Raw genomic sequence first — 12,428 nt, 5'->3', positions numbered from 1 at the left:
AGTAGGAGATTCAGTAATGCTACTTATTGAATATTAAGGGCAAATAGTTGTGTGTCTGTTGTTGGAGATAGCCATTTCCTGGCATTTATGTGGCGGGAATGTAACTTGCTGTCCAGGTCTTTCTTCATATGGGCACGGACAGCTTCTGTATCTGAAAAATGATGAATGGTGCTGACTATTGTACAATCATCAGAAAACATCCCCAATCCAGCAAACATTCCCACTTCTTACCTTACGATGGAGGGAAGGTGTTCTTCTGCACCAATTTAGTTGCATTGCTGTCAGAAGCTGATAATCAGTGGCTACAGGACAAAAAAAAATCAAAGGAATAGTCAAAAGTATTATTGACAGTGGTGGAGACCCTTCAGTAGCTGGCCTGGATATTTTCACAGCCTGGGCAGTGCAGATGGGGATCAATAATGAGAGCATATTGTACACTTAAAAGTCTACGATTTAAAAAAAGGTTCAATTACCTGATCTCAACCAGAGTGGTAATAACAGCACTACAGTTAGCATTGCTGCTCATGGTATGGGAAAAAGTCGCCATGTTCCTGCTTGTAATTGTTACATGCTGACAGCTCGTACCCTTCGCGCCACACCCTTACAGCCCAACATTCCTGTATCAGCTGTATGGGAAATGCCAAGGAGAGAATCTGATTGTCTGTGATGCTCCTTGCAGTTCAGAAGTGAATTAATACTCTTTGCGTGGGATTTTGCAGCCTTGCTTGCCCAAAACCCAAAAAACTCACCCAAGATCAATGGACCTTTGCATAATCCGGGTCCCCCTCACTATGATTCCCATGGTGGACGGGGTGGGAAAATTCTGACCTTTGGCTAGATTCACATTGGAGGAATGACCACTTAAGTAAAGTATTGGAGGATGATTTCCCTTGTGAAACTGTGTTCCAATGGGGAATCAATGTTTTTGGCAGAAGGGAACTGAGTCAAAATTGAAAATTATATGGGAGAGTTTTGTACATGATTATAAATACAAAAAAAGTATTATCCTTAATAATATAAAATAGTCATTAATAAGTCCAGGAAGGAACTCAGAATAAAATTCTTCACCCAGAGACTGGTAAGAATGTGGAAGTTGTTACCACATGGAGTAGTTGAGGCAAAAAGCAAAGGTGTAGGTTAGTCCAAAGAAGAGCAGTTTAGATGGATTGGCCATGCTATATTTCCCCTTAGTGTTGGGGGACTTACTAGGATAAATGCAAGGGGTTATGGGAATAGGGCCTGGGTAGGATTGTGGTCGGTGCAGACTCGATGGACCAAATAACCTGCTTCTGCATTGTAGGATTCTATGTGCATTGGGAAAAAGAATAGGAGGATATTTTGTCAGGGTGATGTGAAATGGGATGATGATCATGTAGAGCATAATCCTGTTGGACCAAATGTTTCTGAGTTGTTGGTTACTTACTGCATTGCAATAATGTTTTAGAAGAGACAAAATGGGTGGAATCTTTGGCTGAGTACCAAATTCTCTGTCCTCGCTTACAGCGGCGGTGGGACGAGAGCAGCTGAAAAATTCCGGCAGGTGTGTGGAACAAAAGTCCTCAAAGTTATCAAATTTTTGTTGTGTCAGATGTAGCCATTGGAATAGCTTGTGATGTTGACACTCATTCCTCTTGGTGTGATAGCACCTGAAGGTGGCTCCAAATGTTCCCTTATATTTTTACATAGATGATTATAACTGAAATTGCACAAGGAGAACACATTTTATATCAGGTTAGCACTGACAAAAGTTTTTCCCATGTATTCCCATGGTCCAGTTGTAATGTTTGTATTTGTGCTGACTTGTTGCATTTTTTTCCCTCAAAAATTATAATATCAGTTCTTGCAGTCCGAGCCCTGAGTCAGGTGGAGATTAGCATCAGATAGGGGCTGCGAGCGAGTGACTGCTGATGCTTCACATACCCACAGTGATAAGGACATGTGATAGCTTCTTGGCATGTGCTCCAGGCACCAGAATTAACTTGCAAAACTATCTGATCATCCTATTGATGTTTTACATCATTTAGGGTTTTCTCCAATTCAGACCATGTTGCCTGATAGTGGCTGCGTTTTGTGGAGACTTTCACTGAAATGCTATTGGTTTCCATTATCTCAGCATTAGCTCTTTGATATTTTTTCAGAGGATCTTATCTATTTCTTGTGATAATTCTGTGCTCCACAGCCCAACTTTTAAATTCAAGAGAAGTCAAAATCATACATGCCCTCAGTAAACATACTGGAATATAGATGGTGCTGGAAAAAGATTACAGTGGAATAAACTATAGATCATTAATATAGGATCCATTTGAATGAAGCGTATCCAAGAATGATGAGGGCTGAAATTCTCCCGTCTCACCAACGTCTCATAGTAGCGGGCGAGGCAGAGAATTGGTGGACTATATTTAAAGGTTCGGGCAGGAATTTCTAACCTTGGGGTAAGCGCGGCTGGAGAATCCTGCCAAGGTTCATTTGTTGATCTTATGACTGAGTTAGTTAGTTATAATCTTGGGGGTAAAAAAAAAGGCCATCTTACTGCAGCATCATTCTTAAATGTTATTGAATAATTTTTAAAAATTCTTTCATGGGTTGTGGTTGTCAGTGGCAAGCATTTGTTAACCTTGAGAAGATGGATTGCTGGACAACCTTGAATTGCTGGAGTCCATGTGTTGCTGGTGCACCCATAGTGCTGCTGGGAAGGAAGTTCCAGGATCTTGATCCCACAGCAGTGAAGGAATAGCGATGTAGTTCCAAGAGAGTGTGGTACAATCCCAGATAAGACTGTTACTACTTGACAGTCAGGCCCCAGAATGGAACCCTAGCTCAATAAAACATAATTTTCATTTTTTGTTTAGAAATGTGAATGAACAGTGTCACAGGACAGCCAAATAGCTTTTAGCAAAATAATAAAACATTTATCAAACATGAAAAGATTGACTACAATATACTACTCCTTTACCCCACCGATGTATTTACAAATGTACACAGACTTTCAAAGATAACATAAGTTACAAGACACATTGTATATTACATTGTTCTCGGTAAATACACAGTCCATATAAATCAAAGGGCCAGATGTGGTCAGACATACCACACTCTGAAACCAAGTGACAGATGTCACCCAATATAACTGCTATGGATTTCTCATCAGATCTCCCCATGATGCTTGACATGCTGTGAATCCGTTGGTCTCACTGGAACTCTGGCTTTGACACAAGTATTTCCAAATTCCACTCTTGAAGAACACACTTTGAAATTTTCTCCCACACGGTGCTTTCCCTCAGATGTCTTCCTTGGTGAATTTTAGCACAAATAAATAAATATGGCATGACAATCTGACACTGATTGTCACTCTGACGAAGATATGGCCCTATGTCTTCAACTACTTACATTTTGTAATACCCTTTTTATAACTGCAGATTCCACCCTAATCTTCCCCTCCTCAAATCACAGTCCTGGGGGATTCAGTCTCTGACTGTATCTCCAACACTGGGGGGATACTTCTTGGAGACATGAAGGTTTTCTTCTCCATCTCGTAGAACATCACCTTCTGTAGAAGTGGTCAGCACTTTATAGAGTCATAGAGGTTTATACTGTGGAAACAGACCCTTTGGCCCAATTTGTCCATGCTGGCCTTTTTAAACCCCTAAGCTAATCCCAATTGCCTGATTTGGCCCATATCTTCCTATACCAATCTTACCCAGGTAGCTGTCTAAATGCTTTTTCAGAGACAAACCTACTACTACCTCTGGCAGCTTGTTCCAGATACTCACCACCCTCTGTGTGAAAAAATTGCCCGTCTGGACACTTTTGTACCTCTCCTCTCTCACCATAAACCTATACCCTCGAGTTTTAGACTCCCCTACCTTTGGGAAAAGATATTGACTATCTGGCTGATCTGAGCCCCTCATTATTTTATAGATCTCTATAAAAATCACCCCTCAGCCTGCTATGTTCCAGAGAAAAAAGTCCCAGTCAATCCAGCCTCTCCTTATTACTCAAACCATCAAGTCCCAGCAGCATCTTGGTAAATCTCTTCTGCACTCTTTCTATACCCTTCTATAATAGGGTGCTCCGAACTGTACAGAGTATTCCAAGTGAGGCCTTACCAATGTCTTGCACAACTTCAACAAGAATGTTCTGACCAATGAAACCAAGCATGCTGAATGCCTTCTTCACCATTCTGTCCACCTGTGACTCCACTTTCAAGGAGTTATGAACCTGTACTCCTAGATCTCTTTGTTCACCCCAACACCCTACCATTATCTGAGTAAGTCCTGCCCTGGTTCAATCTACCAAAATGTATCACCTCACATTTATTTAAATTAAGCTCCATCTGCCATTCATCAGCGCACTGGCCCATTTAGCAATACTGCAGAAAATAAAGTGTAGTTTGCAGAATGATTGAACTACAAGGACAGTTGGATGAGGGAACGAAGGCACGGTTGCTAAATTTACAGATAATTCAAAGAGAGATAGAAGAGTATGTTGTGAAGAAGATATTTGGAGTTTGCAGTTTGATATCGATAGGTTGAAGGAGTGGGCAAAAATCTGGCAGATGGAGTATAATGTGGAAAACTGCGAAGTTGTTCACTTTGTCAGGAAGAATGTAAAAGCAGAGTATTATTTAATTTGAGAATGACTGTAAAATGCTAAGGTGCAAATTGATTTTGGTATTCTCATGCATGAGTCGCAAACAGTTATTATGCAAGTGCAGCATATAATCAGGGAGACTCATGGAATGTTATCCTTTATTATGAGAGAAATTGAATATAAGTAAAGATAGGGTGAAACTGCATCTCGAATACTGTGTTTTGGTCTCCTTGTTTAAGGAATGACATGAAGGCTGTTGAGAGTAAATTTATTAGATTGATACCTGGTATGTGTAGGTTGTCTTAAGAGGAAAGGTTGGACGGACTAGGCTTGTTCCCACTTGAGTTTAGAAGAGTCAGGGATGATTTGATTGAAGTACATAAGTTCCTGAATGGTCTTGACAAGGTGGATGCAGAAAGGAAGTTTTCTTTGTGGGTGAGCCCGGAGCTAGGGCACTGTTTTAAAATTAGGTGGTGTCCTTCTAGGATAGAGATGAGTTTTTTTCTCTGAGCGTTGTGTGATATTGAAATTCTCTGCTTCTGAAAGCGGTGGAAGTAGGGTCACTGAATATTTTTAAGGCTGAGTTATATAGATTCTTGTTGGACAAGGGAATCAAAAATAATTGGTGGTAGACGGGAATGTGGAACTCAACATAAACTAATCAGCTATTATCTTATTAAGTGGTGGAGCAGGTTCAAGGGGCTGAATGGTCTACTTCTGTCCTATTTCACATGAACATAGGACAACTTTTCAATGAAAGGCTGATCCAAGAGAGATGACTGAAGAGCATCAACCTTTGGATTTTTCGGTACTAGAAGAGAAGTCTTCTAGCGTGGAACTTCTTGAGGATTATTGCAGCTGTACTCATCCAGGAAAGTGGAGAATATATCATCAAACCTCTGACTTTTGCCTTGTAGATGGTGGACAGGCTTTGGAGAGTGAAGACATGATTTACTCTCTGCAGAATTTCCAGTTTTTGACCTGTTAGCTATTCCAGTTTTAATAATGGACTGTGCTTTGTCTATAATTAGATTACATTTTACATATTAAAGCTAACATCTCATTCTTGTATTTACAGTTCCTGAGGTCATTGATGGCAGTGCTGTATCAGCAACAGCGATCGACCTAAGTCCGTGGGTAGAATATGAGTTCAGAGTTGTTGCTAGTAACAACATTGGCATTGGAGAGCCGAGCTTACCATCGGCAAAATCGAAGACGGAAGAAGCCCGTAAGTGATTGATAATTATTACTGAGACTGTTCAACAAATCTACAACTATGGAGATTGTACTGAGAATGTGAGAAAGCTTGTGGACAAACACTGGTAGAGATCAGTTGGATTGAATGATCTATTTCTGTTTAAGGATTATCACATCAGATCATTGAATGGCAGAGAATACTCTGTAGGCTGAATGGCTTAGTTCTGATCCCGTGTCTTATCATCTAATTATGCCATTGTTGACCTGGATGCCTTTGCAAGGCCCTGATGCTGAAAACAGTGGAATAATAAACATTTAACCAGTAAGGTTCTAATACATCTGTACTGAGAAATTCCATTTGCCATATTATATAAACAATATAGAGGCACTGAAGAAGATGCAAAATAATTGACAGGGCCGGCATGAGAAATGTGGAGGAATACAGGTGGGGATATACAGACTGGGTCTCTTTTCTCTTCTAAAGGGATGGGTGATGGGTGACCGAATAGAGGTGTTTAAGACGAGGAAAACTGTGGAAGATTTTCACAGAGCGGTCACAAAGAGAACATATCCTCTCCATCAACTCCAGTTTAACATTGAGGAAGCTTTACATAATGTTGAAGGTGCCTTCTTTCAGATAAGACATTAAACCAAGGCCCCATCTACATGCTGGATGAATGTAAAAGAAAATCATAGAAATTTATAGCACGGATCGTGGTGACTCAGCCCATCATGTCCACACTAGTTAACCAGTAGCCATTCAGCCAAATCCCACTTATCAGGTCTTGGTCTGTAGACTTGTAGGTTATGATATTTAATGTGCATAGCTGAGCACACTTTATATGCTATGAAACAATTTTTCTTTCAGACAGTGAGTTCCAAATCCCCACCACACTCTGGGTAAAATATTCTAAAAAAACAGTAACACTATTCCCATTGCTTATGGACCTGTCATCAAATGGGAATAAGGCCTTCTTGTCTGCTCTGTCTTGACCCCTCATAATTTTACACACTTCAGTAAGCTTCCCCCCGCCCCCCGCCCAGCCTCCTCTGTCCTGAGCAAAAGAACTCCAGCCTATCCAATCTTTCCTCGTATCTAAAATTATTCTGTACCTAAAATGTCTGTGGTAGGTGGTAAGAGAACCAATCCTCACCAATTTACCTGTGAGAAATGCATCTGTCTATAACAGTATTGGTAGGAGTGACCACTACACAGTCTTTGTGGAGACAAAGTCCTGTCTTCACACTGAGGATACTCCCCATCGTGTTGTGTGCCACTACCACCATGCTAAATGGGATAGATTTTTAACAGATCCAGCAATTTAAAATTGAGCATCCGTGAGGTGCTGTGGACCGTTGGCAGCAGCAGAACTGCACTCAACCTTACAGCCCAGCATTTTGGCCATTCTGCCATTACCATCAAGCTAAAGGATCAACCCTAGTTGAATGAAAAGTGCAGAAGGACATGCAGGAGCAGCATCAGACATACCTAGAAAAAAGATTTCAAACTGGTGAAGCTACAACACTGGACTACTTGCAGGCCAATAAGTGAAAGCAGCATGCAAGCCCACCAGTAACAGATCAAATGTAAGCTCTGAAGTCCAATGACATCCAGTCCTAAATGGCAGTAGGGAGTTCAATAATAAACTGGAAAGGGAGGCACCACAAATATCCCCATCTTCAGTGATGGGTAAGCCCAGTACATACTGTAAAAGACAAAGCTGAAGCATTTGTAACTGGATGTGCCAAGTGTATGATCCTCCTGAGGTCCCCAGCACCACAGGTAACAGTCTTCGACCAATTCAGTTCACTCCATGTAATATCAAGAAATAGCTAAATGTATGGCAAAGCGTATTGGTCCTGACAGTGTTACAGCAAAAGTACTGAAGACTTATGCTCCAGAACTAGCTGCTCCCCAAGCCAAGCTGTTTCACTGTAGCTACTACACTGGCACCTACCCAGCAATGTGCCAGTTTGCCCAGGTATGTCCTATCCACAAAAAGTAGGACACATCCAACTCAACCAATTACAGCCCCATTAGTCTATGTAATCAGTAAAGTAATGGAAGGGTCCTTGAGAGTGCTAATAGGTGGCACTTACTCAGCAATAAACTGCTCACTGATGCTCAGTATAAGTTCTGCTAGGGCCACTGAGCTCCTCTCCTGAGTACAGCCCTGATCCAAACGTGAACAAACCTGAACTCAAAGGTGAGGTGAATGCAGTTGCCCTTCAGTGTATCATTTGGCAAAATTTGACCCAGTGAGGTAAGAAGGTGCCTAAGTAGAACTGAAACCAGTGGGAATCAAAGGGGCAACTGTCCACTGGTCAAGCCATCTTAGCACAAAGGAAGATGATTGTGGTTGTTGGAGGTCAATCATATCATTCCCAGAGCATGGCTGCAGGAGTTCTTCATCTTCAATTGCTCATTACAGATCTTCCCTCTATCATAAGGTCAGAAGTGGGAACATTTATTGATGATTGCACTTTTTTCAGCTCCATTTGTGAATACTCAGATGCTGAATGAATTTGTGTCCACGTGCAGCAAGACCTGGAAAACATCCAGGCTTGGGCAGATGAGTGGCAAGAAATATTCACACCACACAGGTGCAAGGTAATGGCCGTTTTCAGTAGAGAGAGATTGGCTCCTTGACATTCAGTGGAAATACCATTGCTGAATCGCCATTATCAACATTCTGGGGATTACCATTGAGCAGAAACTGAACGGAAACAGCCATATAAATACGATGGCTGTAAAAGAAAGTCAGAAGTTTAAAATTCTGTAGCAGTAACTCACCTCCTGACTTCCGAAACCCTGTCCACCATCGACAAGGCACAAGTTTGGAGTGTAATGGAATTTTTGTTACGCTTCAAACTTATTCCAAAAATCTACAAATACCTGTAAAATTAAGCAGGATAATATACTGAAGTTTGGAAAGGAATACAAGATCCTAGCTAGCTCTATGCTTATGTCTTAGGAACAGGCGGTATCAAATGTCCATAAGAACATCTCTCAATTCACTACCTTGATGGAGAGTTTTTAAAATGTGCCAGAAATATCTTAAGACTGACTTTACATACAGTTACTTATTTTAATGTAAGCTAACTCTATAAACACGTATCTTTGACATCACACATTATCATGGATCATTAATAACTATGACCATTATTTAAGCAGCTTATTGAAAGATCTTTTCTGATCTTCTATTAATTAAAGGTCGCATCAATTGTACAACATTAGGTAAGGATTTTAACTTAATTAAATGGTGAATCATGAAGCCTTGCCACGGATACATGATTCAAGCCTTTAACATAATAATTGGGACCATCTATCATCCTGCTATATAAACTGTAGATGCTGTAAGTGGAAAACTGTCAAAAAGGTTCCTGATAGCAGGCACTGCAGGGTGGTCTGGATGTGGGGATACAATCAGCTACAAAAACACTTTTCAGCATGTTTGTCTGGAGTTTCTGCTTGCATCATCTTTTAAAAGCACTGTGACATACATGAAGAGCAAGGGGGGAAACTTGAAACTAGAAGCGTTTGTTTATTTCTCACTAGATATCATTGAATCATAGAATCCCTACAGCCCATCATGCCTGCACTGCCAAGAATCCCACTTTATCCTCGTCAACCCATATATTTTACCCTGTTAATCCCTGACACTATGGAGCAATTTAGCAGGGCCAATCAATCTGGACATGGAATGCATCTGAAGTTTAAAAAACATTGGATTTGCATACATAATTTCAGGATATCCCAAAGTGCTTTGCACCCATTGAAGTATCATAGAATCCTATAGTGCAGAAGAAGGCCATTGAGTCCGCACTGACCACAATCCCATCCAGGCCTATCCCGTAACCCCGTGCATTTACCCTAGCTAGTCCAGCTGACACTAAGGGACAATTTAGCATGGCCAATCCACCTAATCCGCACATCTTTGGACTGTAGGAAAAAATGGAGTGCCTGGAGGAAACCCATGCAGCCACAAGTAGAATGTGCAAACTCCACACAGACAGTGACCCAAGCCAGGAATCAAACCCAGGTCCCTAGCGCTGTGAAGCAGCAATGCAAACCACTGCGCCACCCTGCCACCCAAGTAGTTTTGGAGGTGAAACTTAGCCTCATTCACCTGACAGAAATCAGGTGACTGGGCAGTGACAAATTAGCAGGTTACTTACCCACTCAGATCACGATCAGAGCTGATGTTAATCTGCAAGGCAGAGAAAGCTTCATAAAGTGATGCAAATTAGGGAACTATTACTTTTGGAGGACTGCAATTCTACATTAACTGCAGAGGAAGTGCCACACTGTTTTCCTGCTAGGTAAAAGCAGGTCCACAGCTCATCAGATGACAGAAATGGCCCTTTTGGTACATCTAAAACTTATCTTGGTTAGGTCAGCAGCAAAACGAGTACTTCTCTGAGCCTCTCCTCCTCCTCCATCCCAACAAGCTATAACTTCCCTTCCCCAGACTCACAATACACTCTAATTTAACCATCCTTGACTGTTACCTACAATCTGATCAAAATTCACCCAATCTTCTCCTTCTACCAGCCACTCTATACTCTCTGTATGCCTCTTCAAGATGGGAAATTGTTCCAAGTTGTTATTCACCCTCTTGTGACTGCTGTATGGAAACATGGCAGTCAACATTAGCACAGTCCCAGAAACACCACTGAGGTAAAAAGAACCAAAGGTTTGTCATGTTAGTGGAGGAATAAATATTGGTAAGACCACTGCAGAATTTAATTGCTCACTTTAAAAATATTTCCTGGGAACTTTTATGTTCATCTGACTGGGCAGATAGGGTGCTAGTTTATCATCTTACCTGAAAGACAGCATCTCTGACAGGGGAGCAGTCCCTCGATATTGCAGTGGAGTGTCAGCCTAGATTTTGTGCCCATGTACAATGATCAATATTTGCCCTCTCTTTCCTAATTCTCACATTAGACAAGTAGCACTCATAACCGGCATCAGTAGAAGGTTCAAAGTGGGTCTTAAAGGGCATCAGATTCTCAAAGGTCATGCTGTTCTTCTTAGTGATATCTAAGGTGCAATGTAAGTTGTTACACTCTTCCCTGTCAATAACGGAGTTGCCATTCTTACCTGTTGTGTTTTATGTCCAACTGTCGCAATCTTACAATTTTGCCATTAAGATTGAAAGAATTGCCAGTTTTCTCTTGAATCTTCCTTCATGTCCATCGGAACAGGCACTGGAGAACTTGAGGCCATAAAGACTGATCCATTTATTGACGTTCTGTGCAAAGTTGTAGATAGAGGTTTTGACCCAGTTTTCATGCAAAATGTATACGTGGACAAGCAAGGGCTCCTGTGGCTTCTTAACATGTTCATCTCACTTGGCTGTGGGAACATGGCCAGACTCTACCAGGCAAACCTTGGCTCAAAATTGCACTTATCCTGTTGGAACGCCACAGGGCATAATTATTCTCTAATTTTTTGCAGATTTGCTGGCAGCCTTATGGCTGACATGCCTCAATCCATTGGCTATCAAAATCGTCTCAGATCCTGGCAACTCACTTCTGACACCATGTTCCATGTGGTGCGCGGATGGTGAAAGCTTTTATTTTGCTATGTTGACGTCAGAGGTCAAGCTGTAATCTGAGAGTATATGACAAGCCGAAGTGCGCCAAGGTATTCATCCAAACACAACCCTTCATATTTGAACACTGCCAGCAAGATGTTGCTGGCCATAAAGTTGGCTTGAAATTCAACCTGTAAACATATGGATTTGACTTGGGCAGCACGGTACCACAATGGTTAGCACTGCTGCCTCAAAGCACCAGGGTCCTGTGTTCAATTCTGGTTTGGGTCACTGTCTGTGCAGAGTCTGCATGTTCTCCCTGTATCTGTGTGAGTTTCCTCCCACAGTCCAAAAACGTGCTGGTTAGGTGTATTGTCCATGCTAAATTCTCCCTCAATGCATCTGAACAGGTGCTGGAGTAAGGCAACTAGGGTATTTTCATAGTAACTTCATTGCAGTGCTAATGTAAGCCTATTTGTGACAATAATAAATAAATAAACTTTGATAAATGGGGGGAAACCATCAAAGATCACAAACCATGGCAACCAGTGCTCATATGGGGAGTTTAAATTTTGATTGAACCAACCAGAAAAAAAGAAATACAAATAGACAAAAGATTGTCAGACTCCTGCAACTATTACAGTACGATATATTTAGCATACCAGAATGATAGGGAGTGGGATAGCTTGATCTTAGTTTTGGACAAAGCTCGGTACAGCATCGAGGGCCGAAGGGCCTGTACTGTGCTGTACTGTTCTATGTTCTATATTTCTTCTAAATCTGATTTACACAGGTATCTAAATGCTCAGCAAAAATGTGACCAATCTTAAAATGTGACTTTTTTTTGCTGAGCAGCAATCTTACTAGATTCTTGTGGGATTGCCAAGAAGAAATCTTAGGATCAAACAGAATAAGTGGGTGAGGCTATAAATGGGATAAACAAGCTTAGTAAAAAAAATGAAGTAGGGAAATGTAATTATTTACAGCAACATTAAATTATAGCACTCATTGAAGTGATGCAGACTACACAACACATGGATGGGAATAAATCAGACTTTCTGATTTTCCAAAACAAGCTTATTAGTGGTCCTCTGAAATATA

At 41.2% G+C, this 12,428-nt stretch overlaps 1 protein-coding gene across 7 annotated transcripts in view; it reads left to right on the top strand.

The window, feature by feature from the left end:
• Positions 1 to 12,428, top strand: part of LOC145339265 (contactin-4-like) — a 2,278,868-nt gene that overhangs the window by 2,104,139 nt on the left and 162,301 nt on the right. For all 7 annotated transcript variants that reach the window (XM_080183699.1, XM_080183724.1, XM_080183676.1 and 4 more), the window contains one exon: positions 5,666 to 5,815. In XM_080183699.1, the coding sequence (XP_080039825.1) occupies positions 5,666 to 5,815 (150 nt within the window). The remainder of the gene's footprint in view (positions 1 to 5,665; positions 5,816 to 12,428) is intronic.

Source organism: Carcharhinus amblyrhynchos, chromosome 3, assembly GCF_965287045.1.
Source record: "Carcharhinus amblyrhynchos chromosome 3, sCarAmb.v2.hapA, whole genome shotgun sequence".
NCBI lineage: Eukaryota > Metazoa > Chordata > Chondrichthyes > Carcharhiniformes > Carcharhinidae > Carcharhinus > Carcharhinus amblyrhynchos.
The sequence above is the reverse complement of the archived record's forward strand: the minus strand, read 5'-3'. Positions and strand labels throughout refer to the sequence as shown.